The following is a 19,560-nucleotide window of genomic DNA, read 5'->3' as shown; positions in this document are numbered from 1 at the left end:
ATGCAACTCACTCAATATTCAGAGCTGCGTGAGGGACCCTTTCAGCATTCTTCTCATGGCACTTCTCAGCCACAGTCACTGGTGATGTTTCCAGAATGCCCCACAGATCTTTCACAAATCAGCCCAGAGACCTATGAATGCTGTCTTTGGACCTTTGCTACTTGGACCTTTCTTTCTTTGCTGTCACCAGCTACCTCAGAGTCCAAGAGCTCCATAAACACCATGGCTTTGTCCAGAGCCAGCCACAAGGTGCTCTCCAGGTGTCAGAAGATCCCCACACCACCAGCTCCTAGGTTTTCTTTTATTCAGTCCTGGCAAACTCCCCCATTCTCATGCTTTGCCAACAGATGCTACTGACGCAGCTTGCAGTGCGTTCCTCCATGTCCTGGGCCTGATATGGCTCAGTGTAGAGCTGAAACTTCCCTCCTTGATGAGTTTGGCTGATACACCCTCTACTAGTGTGATACACAGAGTTCCGGCTGACTTGTCCTCTTCTCCTCCTACACTTAGCGTGTCTAAAACTTACACAAGCAATTACAGCACAGCAAATAAGGGCACAGGCACTGAAGCAAACTTTTTTCATTCCAAATATCAGGCAGTAATATAAAACTGTGAGGCAGTGTAACAAGTCTCTCCCAGTAAGTCAACACATCAACACTCAGATAATGCATTAAGGGTTAAAAATTACATTGAAATAAGGAAATTTCAGGCCTGTTACATCTTATGAGTCCTTTACCACAAGATGTTCTTTATTATTATTATTTTATTTTATTTTTCTGCAGACATCAGATTTTCATCAGAGCATTAGTCTTGGTGAAAAGGTATTTCTGACCTTGCATGACATGGATCAGTCACATCATATCACCAGCCTAACACCACCTGAAAACAACACAGGAGGCTATCAGGAGGAGCATGAACTGCTCACTCTGCATTCACTATTAAGCAGTAGATCATAAGCACAGATACTGGGGTCAATCCATTCTACCTTCCTTTCCCACATACCCAGAAACTTTCAAGTCCTTTATGTATGTATATAACTTATCATTACCAGCAACTGTAACTGGGGGCTGTTATTTTCCCATCTTTAGACAGCCAACCCTTATGAAGTAGAACAATGACAATGAAAGAAACCTAACATTTATAGGTGGAGACAGTGGAACAGTTCCTTCTGTTTTCTTGAGTGAGAATTGGCTTCAGCCACAAACACACCTTGTTATCTTCCAAGCTTTATGAAGCTGTTCTGTAGAACTCAACAAGTCACAGTCACACAGCTATTATATGCTATTATAAGCATGACTGGGATGCTCATTAATGCTCAAAGTGATAACCCACCTCTCATCTCAAGATTTTTCTGAAAAGCTGAAGGCTGACACTTGCAAATACACATGGGACTATAACGGTTGAGCTACATAAATGTCTTAAGACACATTAAATTCAAAAGTGATTATTTTATTATAGAAATTCAATACTGAAATTAACATTTCTCATTGAAAAGCATTGCTGTTTCTCTACAAGTAATTTTTCTCCTTCCGATAATCTCAAGGAATTAGATTTAGAACTGAAAATAAAACAAAACAATCAAAATAAATAAATACATACATAAATCAAGCTTCTTTTTATCAGCTTTCAGTTATGTAAGAAAATGTCACAGTATTATTTTTTTTCATGTAGGTTGCTTCTGGAAGAACTGAGGGATGCTGACATGTGAGAGATCACCGAAGAACTGTTATCCTGTTTCAAAACCGTTTCAAGACTGGGAAATCATTGGACCACATCTGGCTATTTTTATGAAATTTATGATGGAAATCAGGATTGAATGGGAGCTATTTCACATTTCTGTATGTCTTGGCAACTCCAACTTTAAAAACTTCTGTCCTTTACAGGACTGAAGAACATGCTGCATGGCGTTGTTCAGCCTGGAGAAGAGGAGGCTCAGGGGCGACCTTATCGCACTCTACAGTTACCTCAAAGGAGGCTGTAGAGAGCGGGGGTTGGTCTGTTCTCCCACGTGCCTGGTGACAGGACGAGGGGGAATGGGCTTAAGTTGCGCCAGGGGTGTTTTAGGTTGGATGTTCGGAAGAACTTCTTTACCGAAAGGGTTGTGAGGCATTGGAACAGGCTGCCCAGGGAAGTGGTTGAGTCACCATCCCTGGAGGTCTTTAAAAGACGTTTAGATGTAGAGCTTAGGGATATGGTTTAGTGGAGGACTGGTTAGTGTTAGGTCAGAGGTTGGACTCGATGATCTTGAGGTCTCTTCCAACCTTGAAATTCTGTGATTCTGTTCGAAGGGGCAATATCACACCGACATTTCCAGCCAAAGGGAGCCGCCATACACCACTCTATCTTCTTCACCTAGCAATATCTCAAGAACTTTATTCCCACTGATGTCTGCTTCCTCCACTACGTTTATTCCCAATGCTAGCCTGGCACGGGGCGTCCAAGTTACTCCTACATTTAACTCTATGAGCGACGAGAACGCCCCTTCGCTCCTCCCTCCCGCCCCACCCAACGGCCCCAACGGCCCCGGGGCAGCCGTTGAGGGGCGGCCATTACGGGGCGGCCCCGCCCTCGGCGCAGGGAGGGAGGGAGGGGGGGGGGTGGTGTCGCCTCACAGCCCGCCCGCCGCCATTTTGGCTGCGGCCGCGTCGCTTCCGCTGCCGCCCAGTAAACAGGGGAAGAGGGAGGGGAGCGGCGGGACGGGGCGGACAGACAGGCAGACGGGCAGAAAGACAGACGGACGGACGGCGACGGCTGCCGTGGAGGGGCTCATGTGGCCGGAGCGGAGGCGCCAGCGCGGCCCGAGTCCCGGTTGAGGCGAGGCGCGGCGCAGCGGGGAGCCGCCAGGTGAAGGGGCGCGGTGAGGCGGGGGGCGGCGGAGCCCTGGTGCTCCTCGTCGTGACCCTGGCAAGTGGCCGTGATGCCCCCTCGGTGCCGCCCCGGGCTGGTGTTGGCAGCAGTTTGGGGTGTGGGGGTGTGAGGGGGCTGCCCCCTCTTCCCCTCCTCGGGCTGTTTCTAGAACAGCCTTGCGCCCGCTGTAAACAACGCGGGGAGCTCGGCTGGGCTGCCCCATAGCGAAGCGTGGCCAGCAGGGTACGAGCAGGCGTGCGCTGCCCACACCCCCTTTTTATTATTTTATTTTTAACTGCCGTCGTGCTCGTGCTCGGCGCTATAAACAACGCTCGGCGTGTGCGGTGCTCCTCCTCCCAGCCGGTGGCTGAGCAGGACCATACCACAGAGGAGATGTATAGCTCGTGTCGTGCCCAGCTCGGAGCCGAGATGTTATTCTAGGCCGAGAAATTCATTTGGGAAATCTGAACGAGTCGGGCATTGTGGTATCACACCTCTTTTTACCCTGGTAGAGTTGACAGGTTTCTTTCCTTCTGTCTTTTGTTTTGTTGCTGTTGTGTTTTCCTTTCTGTCAGTGTCTTTGCTTTAAAAAGCAAACTTGGTTACAGCAGTGATTTGGAAGGACAGGTTGGTGGTAGCACCTGAGTATGCCAGAGAGAGTTAAAGATGGTTCAAACATTGAAGGAAGTGTTAAACAATCATTATTTGAAAAATAAATCTGCTGATAATTAGTACTAAGTAATTAGTATACATTAATATGCTCATAAGGAATCTTGCATCAGTGTCTCCCTTCGCTGAAGTTGTTTCTGGTGGTCTTAAATTCAAAATGGTTAAGTATCTAGACTATCAGACACAAACAAAAGAGAACTGCTCAATTTTGCTTGCCTGTTCTTAGTGAACCTTTCTGCAACCTTTTTGATTCTCTTAATTGACTTTTTTTTAATAACTCTTTATGGCTCTGCTAACTTCTGTAGGGAAATGTGCTTCAATTCTGCACTTGTTCTACTCTTAGGCATGCTAAGAGGTTGAAACCAATTATGTTTTTAAAAATCTTTTCCAATACTTTAAATTCTACAACAAGAAAAAGACAAAACAGTCATCTAGGATTTAAAATCATTGTTTTTAGTCTTTACGCTTTCTTTTGTGATTTTTGAGAAAGTTCCACATGGGACTATTTTTCAAAATTCATCTTTCTCTTTTAAATTTCAAAAGCATCCAAAAAGTCATTAGCAAAAAAACGTTCTCTGGAAATACCTTTTTCTATCCACTACTTTTTAATGACGTCTTATTTTCTTGGAAGGTTGTGACCTAAAGACCGTCAAGTACAGTTCTGTTGATGATTATTTTGTCTCAATTATTTGTTTGTCTGTAAAAACTACACCCTGCAACTTCCCAAGTGGGTTTTAATCTGTGACCAGTGTACATTAATTACTTAGAACTCATCAAGGTTGGTCAGTGAGCTCCAAGGTGCAACTTTTAAGTTGGCTGTTGATGACCTGGTCCACTTCTGTCATTCATGTATCATAGGTTCTGAGAAAAAGAGGTTCAGCTGAAAAATCACAGTTCTGTCAGTAGCAGTGAGTTCCTTGTCATTTCTTCTAGAAAAGTGCCAGATCTACTGCTTGTGTCTTTGAAAAGGTCACTTAGTAAATGGATTGTGAATGCAAATCAACTGTACTCTGTGTGCACAATAGCCCCTACATGTGGTAGGGAAGAAAATCCAGGGCTTGACCCCCTGGAGCTGTGATGAAATAGCATGCTAACTTGGAAAATGGGGCATTTATATTAGCTTCTCTGTAAAACAAGACTTAGCTCCCCAAATGTAATGTTCACCACGTGTAGTTTTTACAGATAAAGAAGTAATGGATTGGAAATCAAATATCGGGCACGTGCCATCTCAGTTTTGGCAAGTGAGCAACTTGCATATGGCGGTTGCTCATTAGAAGCTAGTTGTTTTGAATATGTTTAATGTAAAGTTTAAAGGAGTATTTCAGTTCAGACTAACTTATTGCAGATAAATGCTAAGCATGGTGCGAAAATGTTATTGTAAACATAAACACGACAGGTCCCCAGTGGATTTGCTAAGCTAATTAGCAGAATGATTAGATACTTGTTCTGACTATTCTGCTTTCACAGTTCCAAAGTCCAGTTCCTTCAACTTTGTTAGATGCGGGTGATTGAAAGTGACTGTATCCAGTTTTATTGCTTTCCATCTGTGTAGTGAAGATAGCAGCTCAGCCACGGAGCTCTCTCAGGTGGAAAGCTTGTTCTGCCACTGCAGTCATATTTTGCATAGGTTTGTAGTCGTTAGCTGAGGATCACAGTAAGTAGTTCTCAGGAACTAAGAAGAGGTTTTCTTGCTCTTATGATGGTGAAATATTATGATTGTCTGCAGTGCTAGTGGGATGAAAGAATCAAGAGAGAAATTGTGTTCATCAGTCTTCCATGACAGTATGTTCAGGTTTGATCACAGCGTTTTATAAATAGTCACAGACCCCAACTGATAACTCACTATTGTCATGTGAGTAGGAGGCATGATTAAAGTATCTCAAAGATAGATGAAGAGATGCTGGCTTTGAGAAAATAAGCTGTGATGCATTGGATGATAAAACAGTATGATTTGTTGTATGGGTATCTAGGGTATTGCACTTTGTGTTAAAAAGACCTCTAAACTTTTACTTGGTTGTAGTATGTAGCAGGGAAAGTTAATTGTTCAGATGCCAAGCAAATTGGACAAGTGTCCTGGTTGTGGCTGGCATAAAACTGTATTTCTCCACTGCAGCTGGTCAGGTGCTGTGTTTTGGATGTAGGAGAAAAGTAACACTGACAACCCTGATGTTTTAGCTGCTGCAGAGCAGTGCTTGCGCAGAGCCAGTGACTGTTCAGCTTCTCGCTGCCCTGCCATCGAGGAGGCTGGGGGTGCACCAGGAGCTGGGAGGGGACAGAACCAGGAGAGCTGGCCCAGGCTGGCCAAAGGGATGTCCCATACCATAGGACATCATGTGGAACAATGAAATTTGGTGGGTTAGGTAGGGGAGCTGCTCGGGGACGAACTGGGTATCAGTGGGCTGGTGGTGAGCGATTTGTCTTGCACATCACTTGTGTGGTATTTTCTTTTTTCCCCTCTTTCTTATTAAACTGTCCTTATCTCAATGCATCAGTTATCAGATTTTTTTTTCTCCAAATTTTCCTCCCCCCATCCTGCTGTAGGGTTAGCTGCCTGCAGGCCTAAACTGCAAGAACACATAATAATCTTGTACCTGAAATCATACTTGACCACTAAGTCAAAATTATTTCACTGTGTATGAAGTGCATATTTACTGTCCAGAAATCATGACAGGGTTGGAGGTGATTACACATATCAAGCCTACTCTGCCACCCTGGTTGTCTTAGGCTTTTAGGGACTTCAATTGAATGTATAGTAGTTTAGTTTGAAGTCTCATTCATAGGCCTTAAGGACGTGGTGTGTGTCACATTCAGGTTTTTAAAAATAAATGTCTGGATGCAAGTTCAGTTTTAAGGTGGTGTGTACAAAAGAACATGCTTTGATCAATAACTGATGTTAAATTTCAAATGTGCATAGCGGTGTTTTTTCATATTAAATACATGAAGTTATACATGACTTGTTTAAATGGGACTGCTAGGGAAGAAGTATATGCTACTGGGAATGAGGTAGCCTTTTGCCTCAGATTTGCTTAATGTGATTTTGAAGAAAGTTTGACTCTTCTGTAATCTATCTTTATTTTTTTGTGGGTTGGACCTTCCAGACTGTTTATTGGAAGTCTTTCACAATCCCTATTTACTAATTGGCTGGAAAAACTAAAGCACGCGTGTTCTTGATGAAATATGTCTTTTAAGGGTATTGATTTAAAATACACACACTGAAGTAACCTCTTTACTTTTAAAAAAAAGAAAGCTATTTCTGTCTGTAAATAAAAATTAACTGGCCAGATACAATACCTGCTAACATGTATACACTCTTCCTCTTTTTCCTGCTCTTACCTGTCTTTTGCTTTCCACAATTTCAAATGTTATTTCTGGTAAATAGGAGTAGGGGAGCACTATGAATAATAACTGTTCACAAAGTAGTTTGGAAGAATGTCTCCATTCATGGGAAATTGAAGTGATAATCAACCAAAATGGTGAAACAAATTAGGTTCAAAGTGTTCTCAAACACAAAAGCAAAATGATGAAAAGACAGTGCCTACATTGTAAATGGTTTGGTGGTGTTAGTGACTAGGAAAGTAATATTAAATTCACCTATCTAGGTGGTAGCATGATTTTTAGACTTGCATTTCAAATTCATTGCTACTTGTTTTTTTTCTGTACACAAAATCGTGGTTACAGAAAAGGTGCATCTTCACCTCCACAATTTTCTATAAATACCGTTCTTTTGAGCTGTCTTACACATAGAAAACTTACAGAAATTTTCTTGTTCTTGCAGAATGAAACGAGGGAGGAAAACTGATGAGGCCAACAACAGTTCATCTGAAGAAACAAGTGAGAAAGAATCCAAGAGACACAAGATCACAGATGAGAAAGCCATTGTTGCACAGAGTCCTGACTGGGGTAACCTGCTCCAAGACATTATCCTGCAGGTATTCCAGTACCTGCCCCTTCTGGATCGTGCTCATGCATCGCAGGTCTGCCGAAGCTGGAACCAAGTGTTTCACATGCCTGATCTCTGGAGGTGTTTTGAGTTTGAACTGAATCAACCAGCCACGTCTTACCTGAGGGCTACGCATCCTGAACTGATCAAGCAAATAATAAAGAGGCATTCCAATCACTTGCAGTATGTAAGCTTCAAGGTAGTGTATTTTATAGGCTCTTTTAATACCTTTCTAAAAATGTGTGTTAAACTTTTTTTTTTTTTTCATTTTATTAGGATTGTTTCAAGGAAATGTACTTGAAACGGTTCTGATGATTCATCTAGATCAATATCAAAGCATGAGAAGTACTCCATTAATATCAGTAGTTGAAGTACTGATATTGGCAAATAATGATTGACAGTTGCAGTCAAAACATTTTGACACACTGAAAGTTAAAGAACATCACTAAATGTTAGGAAAGGCTTATGATGTGATCTTTGTGATTAGGATCCTCAGTTAAGAGGGAATATTGCAGCTCTCAGCCTGGAAGACCTAGTTCTCAGGCACCGCATGCTGAAGAAATAAGTTCTCCAAATGGGTAGAGATGCATCTTCTAATTCATTATTTATTTGAATATATTTTGGGAAACTGAACTTACAGTAGCAATTCTGAACGTGCTTTTTTTTTTTTTTTTTCTTGAGGCATCTTAGCTGCTTAGAATTCTGCTTCAGCAAGCAGGCACCTGTAACTTCAGTATTGTTAGTAAGCAATAAGCAACTAGCAAATTTACTACCAAATTGTATGGGATTGTCCACAGCATTTAATCAGCGTGGCTGCCTTTCAGTAAACTGAACAAAAGTGCATGGCCTTTGCTCAGGAGGGTGTATCTGCTGATTGTGTTTGGCTGAGAAATACCATTTGGTCAGGACAACTTTGTTAACATTATGGAATTATTTTAAATGGATGGAAACTTTGAACATTGGCCTACAGATTCCTCTGTTCTAGAAGGGTGGTGGGAGACTGTAGTCATGGCTATGTATGGATCAGCTGTGTGGTAATTCCGGAAAAGAAGTGGCTTGTGCAGCAAGGTGGACATGCTGTTTACTTGTTTCTCAGATCTGGCAGGTTTAATGTAGGAAGAAGCATGAGTGTGGGTGGGTAGTTGAGGTACTTCTGCTGGATCATATGCATTGCAGCAGCTTGATACGATACTGGATGTAGACTGGTTATTCGAAGGTTTGCAGGTGAACATTCATCAGGTGTAGATTGATTGCTGATGAGGTAGCATGGCATATGGTAGACTTAAAGTTGATGTCCTGATCGTGCTTTTTTACTGTTCTGGAGGCCTATAAAGGTGTCATGAGTACTGTATTTAAGAGGGTATTCTGAAAGTGCATCTGAGCATTGGGAAAGTGCCACTGGAGGCATGTTAAGTGATTCAGCTGTGTAACAAAATGATAATTAAGTGGTGTTTTTTTTTCCAGGGTATCCATTTCATATCTGTTGTGGTGTTAACGATGAAGGTGTAGCTGTGTATGTTCAAATGATAATGTACTTGATTCTCCAGCAGCTCTATTATGAGCTGAGTCACCATAATGGAAGCATCCTTTTCACACAGGGATGGGTTGATAGAATTCCCACATATTGATAGGAAATACGGGGACGGGTTTTGGAGCCAAAAGAACCTTCACCTTTTTATTTCTTGATGTCGACCGAATACCTTGGAACAGACTGCTCAGCTGACCGCTCACCATGCTAAGTTTTAGCAGAGGATTTAGGAGCGCAGTAAGTTGATAGCAAACTATCTTGGATTTTTGATATTTGATTTTTTTCCTTTCAGCGGGAAAAAAAAAATAAAGGACATTGGTTTAAAAAAATAACTCGTTGAGATTTCAACATCACATTACAAAAGATTAAAAAAAAAATAAAGTATAGCAACTCTTTTCATAACAGTTGTGTTTTGTTGCAGTATTTTCTGAATCAATGCATTTACTTTTGTTAAGGTGGACAGTAGCAAGGAATCTGCAGAAGCAGCTTGTGATATTTTATCACAGCTTGTGAACTGCTCTTTGAAAACACTTGGACTAATTTCAACAGCCCGGCCAAGCTTCATGGATTTACCAAAGGTATTTTAATGTGTGTGTTTTTTCTATGTAAAATATTGCAGTGGTTCGTATAGTTTAATTGTAACTTAAAGACAAGTTTTTTTTTTGTTTTTTTTTTTTTGTAAGAATGAATCTTTGGCAATGATTTTTGGCAAAGAAAAATTAGTATTATTGGGCTCTACTAAAAAACTTCCATATTCTACTAAGATGGACATCTGAAGTTTCACTTGTTCTCTGCTTCATGTGAGAACTTGGTCCTGATTTTATTTTTCAAAGTATTCCTGTCTTTTGGCTTTGATGTAATACTGGGTAATGTGTTGCAAATCAGGAGGCTAGAGGCCTTGTGTCTGTAAGTGTACTATGGGAGCAATGTTTTCTTTAGGAAACAATTAAAATCCAAGCGGTAGAGTTTCATCCCTGTGGGAATTAGACATTGATTTTTCTTTAGAAGGTGGTATGATTGTGACTTTTCAGTGCTTTATGTCACAACCAGGTGTTGAATTCTTAGCTATACTTCTGATATCTTTTGTCAGATTTCTACCAAACATGTCTACCAAAAATAAGACTGCATTAGAAGGCTTCTAATCTAAAAGAAGAACCTTTTGTATGCAGTTCTGAGCAGGAATCCCTGCTAGTGAAATAGAAACATGCTATTGTGGAGAAGGAGGAGAGTGGTTGTGGTAGCCTGGGCAGCTTGTTATATGCAAGAAGATCCTGGATGTCTGTCAGCCTCAATTCTAGAATCCAGTCGACATGGATGTGAAGAGGCAGTTAGAGCTAAGCTGTTAGCTGGATCACAGTGATGTCACTGCTGATGGCAACAAGGACAAGGAAGAGGTAGTGACAACCTCAGGAAAGGAAGTAGGATATAGGGTTTAAGCAAGGTTAACTACAGAAGGATTATCAATTATTATCCTTGGCAGTGATCACAGCCACGTCATTTATGTACCTTGAATATGTATTTTTAATCCTTAATTTTCAGAAAGGTTTTTAAGATCTCTATTTTTTTCTATTTTTTTTCCTCTTTCAGTGTGCTTTGAGCTGTGACCTACAAAAACCTAAACATCAGTGGGAAAAATTCAGACTTAATGTGTTCGTTAATGATACTTTGCTTAGCTTAGTATATTTTGTCGTTTCTTAATCTGAATGTCTGTCTGTTTTCAACTGGAAGGATATGTTGTGGTCCTATTCAGCTTGCTGAATAAATATTTGTAGTCATTCATGGTGAGGTCTTCTGCAGCTTTGATTCTTTTAAAATACAGACTTTCTTGTTCTTAATAAGTTTATATGTGGCCTTTTAAGAATGTTCAAAGTAAGTCTAAATCAACTCTGGGCATAATTTGCCTTTTGATATTTACCACTCCAATAATTCTGTTGCTGGCAAATGCTGCCAGCAGTGATTCTTTTTTTATTTTCCTAGACTACTAATGAAGCTAAAGAATAGAATTGGACCAAGAATAAGTTCCTCTGGGAAGTCTTTATTAAAAGGCCCATTGGTTGAGAAGCAGCCAAAGATGAATAGATCTAAAAATGGTTAATATTATGTAATTTTTTTTTATCAGATTGCATAGAAAGTCTGAACTACTTGGCATATTATCATTGTTGGCACTCTTCTCATTTCAAATAGCGTGATGTCTGGTGAATATTTGTAAATCATGTTTAGCACTATTTTGCCTAAGCACATTCTACTTACATCTTCTAAACAGTCCGTAATATCAGAATCTCAGGACTGTGCTGTGGGCTGTGTGCGTGGCAATATTAGAGACATAAAATCATGAGTTTTTACATTTTGGCATATTATGTATCTTCTGTTAACTTCTCAAGCTACAGTTCTAGGCACCTGTCCTTTACAAACATGTTTTTTTTTTTCTTTAACTTTCTATTTAGTGTTAGTCTTAGATGGAGTTGCATTCTAAATAAAATAAAACACAATACTAGCATTCTTTGAATATAAAGTAAAAATATTAATAAAGCACCTTTTCCTCTCAGTATGTTATGTGTATAATCAGTGTTGTGCACATGGGAGTGGTGCGTAAAGTCAAAATACCTAATGCTTCTGATTGGAACGTTGTTTGCATTTGTGTGAACTGACTTGGCCAGTTCATGTTAATTTGAAAATACTAAATCTTGCTCTAAATCTAATTGTCTGTGAGCTTTAGCAAAAAGCATAAACGCATCACATATAAGCGAATACTGTTGTCAAGCCTTCTCTCACTTAACTGTGTTCAGGATTGTGCATATGGATCAGTGGCACAGTGTGGAAATCAAAGTAAAAGTTTAGGACGCTTAGTGGAGTGCATGGAGGAAGTACTTGCTTGTAAATCTTGTAAGAAATCATGATTACAAGCTAGTTGCTCAATTCCTTCATACCAGTGATGGTTTCTGTGAACACTTTCACATCTGTTCCTTAGCTGATGTTTTTCAAGGCATTCTGGGGCTCTCTTTACTGGTGAGTTTGGATCATTCCACAAAGATGCTCAGGAGCAACCTTCAATGTTGGACCAACATTAATTGCCAGTTAAGCAGCATCAATAATTGATTACCTGTTTCCTGGCTCTTGACCAACACAGTTGGCTTTCTAAGACGAGTAATTCCAAGCTTAAGTACTCGCTGTGCGTGGCAGCCAGGCAGTAGTGCTGTTTGGCTTTGGGCACTTCTGAATAGTACAGGCTTGCCACGCTTGGCTGTTTACATCTCACCGGGGCAGCATAACTCACCACAGGGGACTTTCTGCTCTAGAAGATGCTACTTTAAACGTGTGACTTGCAAGTTTTCCTTAAAATGAGAGCTTCTGTGCTCTCGCTTTGCTTGTGGCCTTCCTTATGGCTTTAAGTTCATGCAGTGGATTGTTCTGGGTCGGGTTGTCAGTTTGTTTAATGTCAGACATACTGATTTGTCAAATACTTGGCCTGATAGCAAAAAAATATTATGCTTTGTTTTACTCAAAATGTCTACTATTTTTGAGTAAAGTAATATCAGGTTAATGGAAGGCTCTCTCAGCAAATACTGCGAATAATAAAAGAAAGCCAGGATGATTGTGTACAGCATAAAGCCATTGAGATTTTTTTCAGATACCACTTTTTTGTAAACTTTTTTTTCCAGTCTCACTTCATTTCTGCGCTGACGGTGGTGTTTGTAAACTCCAAATCGCTCTCGTCACTAAAGATTGATGACACACCAGTAGATGATCCATCTCTCAAAGTGCTAGTGGCTAACAACAGCGACACGCTCAAGCTGTTGAAAATGAGCAGTTGTCCTCACGTTTCTCCAGCCGGTAAGCTACCATGTTTTGTTTACTAAAGTGTACCCGTTCAGTTCTGTCTGAAAACTGGTAAACTCCTGGAAAAAAAAGGCATAGGGTAAGAGTGAGGCGGAATATGGTATCTACAGCAACTGTTACTAAATAGAATATTAGCTGATTGTCAATCCATCCATCCCACTGCTTTTCTCTGCAGGAGTCTTGCAGATTGACTGCTGAGCTAAGAATAAAATAGTACACGCTCTGGACAAGCACATAACCTCTTGCAGAGGTTCAAAGAGCACATACTGACTTGCTTAGTGCATTATTTCTGCAGTGAGTATTTAAGTATTCCAGTATAATTAAGGTTTTTCAGGCTGAGTTCCTTTTCGGCAGTTAGTTGTGTACAGGTTCTGAGTGCTGAAGTGCTGTGGATTATGAAGATGCTGGTGCAGTCATTCTGGAAGAAAACAGCTGAATCTTTTGCTGGGGAGCAAGTGCAGGCTGCATCAAAGAAGGGGAGATTTGCTAGAACTGTACAGTTCTTCTGCCATTACCAATTATACTTAATTAGCGCTGTAAGTGCGTAGCGAGAATGAAATTAGCCTGTATCAGAATGAAAAGGTTGAAATTCATTGTTGAATGCCATATTTTGTTGAGGTTCATAGGATTAATGTTTGTGGAAGGTTTATGCAATGCACAGCAAGCATAAGATTGCTGTCACAGCCCATCAACTTCACACTTCTGGTTTTCACTGAGAAATGGAAGAGGAATCATAAATAAGATGCTAACAACTTCATTAAATTCCTCTTCTGGGGATAGGTAGAAACTATGGTTACCATAGCCTGCTTCTTGCCAGTGTACTGCAACTGTAAATATTACATGTAAAATGTACCAGCAGGACCCCTAGTGTGGGGAAGGTGATACTGTAGAAAGGTCACAGCATTGTAATGATGATAAACAAAACACAAACTTAATACTTTTGCCAGGTGTAGCTTGCAAACCAAAGCTTATGTCTGGTTTTGTAAAAAGTCCTGAGGATGCAGGTTGTTTTGCAGCAGGCTTGTCCAGCAGAGTGTTTACCAGCTTGTTAACTGGAATGTTATTTCCTTCAGAGCTTCATAGTTAGGGGGTTGTTTAAATTAGCTTGAGTGACTGTTTTTTCCTAACTTAAAATGTCATTTGAGAATCTTTCTGTGCCTGAGGAGCACAGGAACTATAACAATGTCTAGCCAGAAGAAAATGATCCAGCAGTAATTTGTAGCTAGGTGTGGGATGTCATTCCCTCGAACTTGGATGCAAGAACAGCCTGGTGGTGTCAGCTCTACTAGACTGTGCTGGTTTGTGGCTACTGCTTGCGAGAAGGCTTTATGGAACATCTTACGCTTGGTAATTTGGGGGAGGATGTGGGTCTGTAGAGTTGCTGGACTGGTATGTGCTGTTTGATCCATACCATGCAATGTTTTAAACTAAAGAGCAATGGGAAGGAATGACAATGCCTGCTTAAGGAACAGGGAACACAACTGTCGTGGTTCCCTGAGTTGGAGTGAACAGAATGGGATCAGATGTGCATGTGACAAAACTGGAGTGCTAAGCAAATGGCGGAAGAATTTGATTGCTTAATCTAGGTTTGGGTGTGCCTTGAGGTGGAGAGAAAAAAGTAGAACAAAAGAAAGGAGCTGGTAGGTGGGTAGTTGGCTTCTTAGCAAGCAGACTGCAAAAACGAGACTCTTGAAAGTGAGGAACTCTCAGCACAGAGACTTACCTGTATTTTTTTTCTAATGGGAGTATTTTAATTACCAGGCTGCTATAAATTGTGGAACAACTCTAATTGAGCCAAAAGAGTCATGAGTTATGCAAAAGCAGTTCCTTGTAGATGCGCTTTAAATGTATAACATGCCTTCAGAGTGCAGTTTCAGGGTGAGGGGGAGATGTTCGGTACCAGACCAATTCATAAGAATGTTATTAGTGAAGGATGGAGAAGAGCAATGCAAGTAGTGCAAAGAGGTCCCACTACTGGTGGGGTAAAGGAAAAAGACTGATTTCAAGCTGCAAATCATTTCCAAAAAATGCTCTGAATAATCCCTAGCTTACTGTACAAAAACAGGACAGCATGTTTGGGTTTGGTCTGGAGTATATAACAGCAGTGGTGTATTTTTAATCTTTTGTCAGTGTACCCAGAATTTCTTTTCCTTGCAGTTTCCAACCTGAACTTTAGCTTCCCTGTAGGACTGCAACAGTATCTTGTTTAAAAAAAAAAAAATCTATTTTTAAATCCACATCTATGTGGTGTTACTTATTACTTGAGATACTGTCTATTGCAGTATAGTGGGAACTAAAATTATTTCTGTAAAGGCTGTATCTTTGCTTGGCTTCGGGGGTGGTAGAGTTGCATCTCTGAATGAAGAGTAGGAGAGAAGAATGGATGTAGTGGCCACATCAGCAGTGTGGTGCATAGCAGAGGGTTTTTGATGCAAATCTGTGCAGTATGCTATCAAAGCAGTTTACCTCTTGGTGGCATAGAGGTTGAGGCAGTGCTTTGGGATGTTGTGGGAACATAGCACTTGCAGCACAGGCTCTAGGCAGGCCCTACAGCTGGCCAGCCATCTACACAGTGCCCTGCGTGTGGAACTGACAGCGAAGGCAGATTTCATAGCCTGCACGTGATGTGGCTGTGCAATTCTAGACCATAAAGAATCACAGCAAGCTGAACCCCACTTCTTCCTTTTTTGGATTGTACTAGTCAGTAACATACCTTTAAAGTTAACAGATGACTTTACAAAGGATGTAAAAGGGGTGAGTTTTTAGATGCTAAATCTGTAGCAAGTTGTTTCCTGAAACTAGTGATGAGAGGAGGCTTATGAACCCTGCTACTTGAAATAATTCAAACAGCTTCAACAAACCAGCCTATTACAAAGCAGCATGCCTGAGTATGCTTACATACCACAACTGTTTTTACAGGAAAGAGTTGCAATAGGAGTTGAATTAAAACTCTGTTTACCTATTTTTTTATTAATCTATCAATCTTTTTATGTTTGAAATGACAGCACTTGATGCACTTGGAGGAACTCTCGCAAATTCTCAGGCGGAAAATACCTACTTTTTATTTATTCATGCAATATTTTTACAATTTTCTTCAATTTTTTTAGGCTCGATATAGGCTTGAATTTAATAACCATGTCTGTCTATAAAAAGACAGTTATTTTTCTGCCTGTTGCTTCACAGCCATAGTTGGTTGAGCTCAGTTTTTTCAGTTCCATGTTAGATGATGTGTCCTCATTTCTCTATTCATGGAAAGATCACATCCTGAATTTTGTGCTGTTCTCTGGGCCACGTGAAATGCAGAGGTCTGTGCACTTCTTGTATCTGCAAATAGGATGAATGGAAACTTTATAGGCTGTATCAAAGCCTTTTTGTTAATGTCTGTTTCTTTCACATTGGATTGATTCATTAAAGGGAGAGAGTTTGGGGAAAAAACACCACTGTTCTAGGAATACTGCTCCTAGTTTTTAGTGTTTTCCTTCTTGTGCTGTAGATTTTCCAAATTTCAAGATGCACAGTTTGTCAGTGTTTGCTCTTTCTAGCAGCAATGACTTCTCTATTTAATGAAAAGCAAACATTCTTTGCAAGTTTGCATTCCTCGGGTGGCAGTTTCATTCTTGTCTGCTTGGTCAGCTACAGACGTGGACAGCAGTAGTCCCAGAGCAGGCTATGGAAGTAAGTCTATGAATAAGCCCCTTTAAAAAAATGAATTTGTATATATGTGGATTTATGACAGGGCAGATTGGAGTATGCTGTTTAGATTTGTCACACACAAAAATCAAACACAGAGTATACAATCTGTAGCATATGTCTTTCTTTCCATGCACAAAGTTACAACACTCATTTGAGAAAAGATTTGTGTTCTGGTTGTCCATTATGATTCTATTTTGATACGATGTCTTGATTGCATGTAGAAATACCTGCTCTTTGCACCAAGAAACAAACATAAGAAACAAACTAATTCTTATGTTTCCTGTTTGTTTTTTAATGTATTTTACCTGCATAACGATGTTCTGTTTTGTCAGGTATCCTGTGTGTGGCTGACCAGTGTCATGGCTTACGTGAACTGGCGCTCAACTACCACCTGCTGAGCGATGAGCTGCTGCTCGCTCTGTCTTCTGAGAAACACGTCAGGTTGGAACACTTGCGCATTGATGTTGTCAGTGAAAACCCTGGGCAGACTCAGTTCCACACCATCCAGAAGAGCAGCTGGGACGCTTTCATCAAGCATTCTCCTAAAGTAAACTTAGTAATGTACTTCTTTTTGTACGAAGAAGAGTTCGACCCGTTCTTTCGCTACGAGACACCCGTCACTCACCTTTACTTTGGGAGGTCGGTAAGCAAGGATGTGCTTGGCCGCGTTGGGATGACGTGCCCGCGGCTGGTGGAGCTGGTCGTGTGCGCCAATGGACTACGGCCTCTGGATGAGGAGCTGATCCGTATCGCTGAGCGGTGCAAGTACCTGTCGGCTGTCGGCCTAGGGGAGTGTGAAGTCTCTTGCAGTGCCTTCGTCGAGTTTGTGAAGATGTGTGGCGGCCGTCTCTCTCAGCTTTCGATTATGGAGGAGGTTTTGATTCCTGACCAGAAATACAGCTTAGAGCAGATCCACTGGGAAGTTTCAAAGCATCTCGGAAGAGTCTGGTTCCCGGACATGATGCCCACGTGGTAAAGTCCTTAAGAGACTTCAGGGCAGACGGAATAGCACCTTAAACCCAAGCTCATCATGTTGCAATTAACTGTGCAAGCTTACTTAATACTATGATTTATTATTGTAAGCCACTGCGTTGTTTGATGGAAAATTATCACTTAAAAATTATTTATGAAATCCAGACTTAAAAATTGAAATCACAAATCACTCAAACCCTTTTTCATTCAAACAAAATCTGTTTTAGATTTTTTTCATCAATGGCTTAAATTTTTATGGAAAAAAAAATTAAGCATTGAAATGTACCTGCGTACTATTAAGTCTCAATATTCCATCCTTTGACTTTTATATGCTAATATTGAATGCAATTGGATTTGATCTAAAAGCAATGTAAATTGCATGCTCTGCAGACTATGGCAATTCTAAATCCAGTTACCTAGATGACAGGATTAAGATTATAGGGAAAATTCAGGAGGCCCTGAAATACACATTATTTTATGTAAGCATTGTAAAAAGCAAGAGCAATACACAATATTGTAAGTTAGATAATTAAAATACTGAATTTGCTACCTTACTCAGCAGACTATTAGATCCATCTAAAATGTATTTAGAGTGCAAGCAAACAGTAGTGAGAGCTACCACAAGTGGTTTGCTTTTTATTTTTTCTTCTAGATGTTTTAATATAGTTTGCTTATGGGGTCTCAGATTCATGTCTAAACCTGTTTTAAGGTATTTTATGTCTAGCTCAGGAAGCGCAAGCATTCTGGGGAAAAATGTAGATACATTGTATTTAAAAACAATGGAGTTAATGAGCTCTTCCTGCACATTAACCGGTTTTGCAGCATAAGTTTAGATGGAATGATGTACAGTTTATTAAGTGGACGCTGCAGTGTTTAGTGGGGTGACATGGATGTCGACGGTGTGAGACGAGAAAGGTGAAACTCTGGTGACCAAGAACCTTTTAACTAAATCCTAGATACATTGGTTGCTTTCACTTTGAGGAATAATGGTATTGTAATAATTGCTTAAGCTGTATAAATTAATTGTACACTGTAAATCTGTTTCAGAAATGTTTATGTATAAAGTGAATGTTTGATAGATGATCATTTTGTATACCTTCTAATTCAGTTAGTTCAATCATTTCATATTTAAAAACCTAAAAGCAGTAAACTTGGTGTGAAGTAGAGCAATAGGCAAAAATTTGTTTTGAATATTTGGTAAATGAATCTTTTTGTTTTTAAATATTTGGTAAATCTTTTTTTAAAAAAAGTTTTAGTCTTAAGTGGTGTAGGCAACATGCAGCCTGTGATCTGGGTGTGGCTTGTGACTTCATTTTTTACTGCCAACAGTTATGCTATTTGTTCCTCTGCACTACTGATTGGTAACACTAAAGTATTGATGCGACTCACGGATGTGATTTTGAAAGGTGTGATGGGCCATCAGCAAGGCAAAGCTTCTCCAGCTGTACAGAGCTTAGCTGGTGGCTTCTCCTTGTTTGAGCTGTACAGCTAATTCTGGGAATGAGTAGATTTGTAATGTCTGATTTCAGTAATGTTTATCCAAATGTAAAGTCCAACGGTAACACACTTATGAGCATATTTAAGTTCATAACTATGTTTTGAGCAAGCACTGCTCAGTGGACTGGATGTCTTTATAGGGGAGTTATGTTTCTGTAGAGCTGTGTGATTTAAAAATCACGTTTTATGAAATACACATTTTTGTATTAGAATTTGTTAATGTAATACTATAATTTGCTTTTATTTGTATAAAAGGTGTCAATATATATAGCCCGTGACATTAAAAAAACAAAAACAACGCCAAAACAAAGCTCAGTGTTCTTTATATTCTGACTCTCAAAATTGCCTCTGTGGTGAAGTTGAGTAACATTAATAATCTGGGGAAGAGGGGAGTGTTTTCACTACGTTGGCGTATGAAGTGCTTTTATCTTGTAATGCAGCGAAAATTTATTTGGACCATGGCTGCTCGTGTTCTGATGCTGGCAAGGTAAGCGATGAGTGGTCTGTGGCTTGCTGCTGTGGGAAAAAAACAAAAAGCGAGACAGGTAACCCAGATACCACAACTTCCTCCTGCCAG

General features: G+C 40.3%; 1 protein-coding gene across 1 annotated transcript; it reads left to right on the top strand.

The window, feature by feature from the left end:
• Positions 1 to 2,697: 2,697 nt before the first annotated feature.
• FBXL3 (F-box and leucine rich repeat protein 3) lies at positions 2,698 to 19,315 on the top strand. Its single transcript, XM_082751819.1, has 5 exons — positions 2,698 to 2,844; positions 7,292 to 7,655; positions 9,440 to 9,562; positions 12,644 to 12,815; positions 16,847 to 19,315. Exons 2-5 carry the CDS (start codon positions 7,293 to 7,295, stop codon positions 17,488 to 17,490), a joined length of 1,302 nt encoding a protein of 433 aa, XP_082607945.1. The 5' UTR covers positions 2,698 to 2,844; position 7,292; the 3' UTR covers positions 17,491 to 19,315.
• Positions 19,316 to 19,560: the final 245 nt, after the last annotated feature.

The sequence above is a fragment of the Aythya marila genome (genome assembly GCF_965140915.1).
Source record: "Aythya marila genome assembly, chromosome: 1".
In the NCBI taxonomy this organism is placed as follows: Eukaryota; Metazoa; Chordata; class Aves; order Anseriformes; family Anatidae; genus Aythya; species Aythya marila.
Note: the sequence above shows the minus strand (reverse complement) of the source record. Positions and strands in the feature narration are given on the sequence as shown.

Coding starts and splice junctions, on each gene's coding strand:
- FBXL3 (XM_082751819.1), top strand. CDS start 7,293: ATGAAACGAGGGAGGAAAACTGATGAGGCCAACAACAGTTCATCTGAA. Junction 7,656..9,439: donor TGCAGTATGTAAGCTTCAAG/GTAGTGTATTTT, acceptor ACTTTTGTTAAG/GTGGACAGTAGCAAGGAATC. Junction 9,563..12,643: donor GCTTCATGGATTTACCAAAG/GTATTTTAATGT, acceptor TTTTTTTTCCAG/TCTCACTTCATTTCTGCGCT.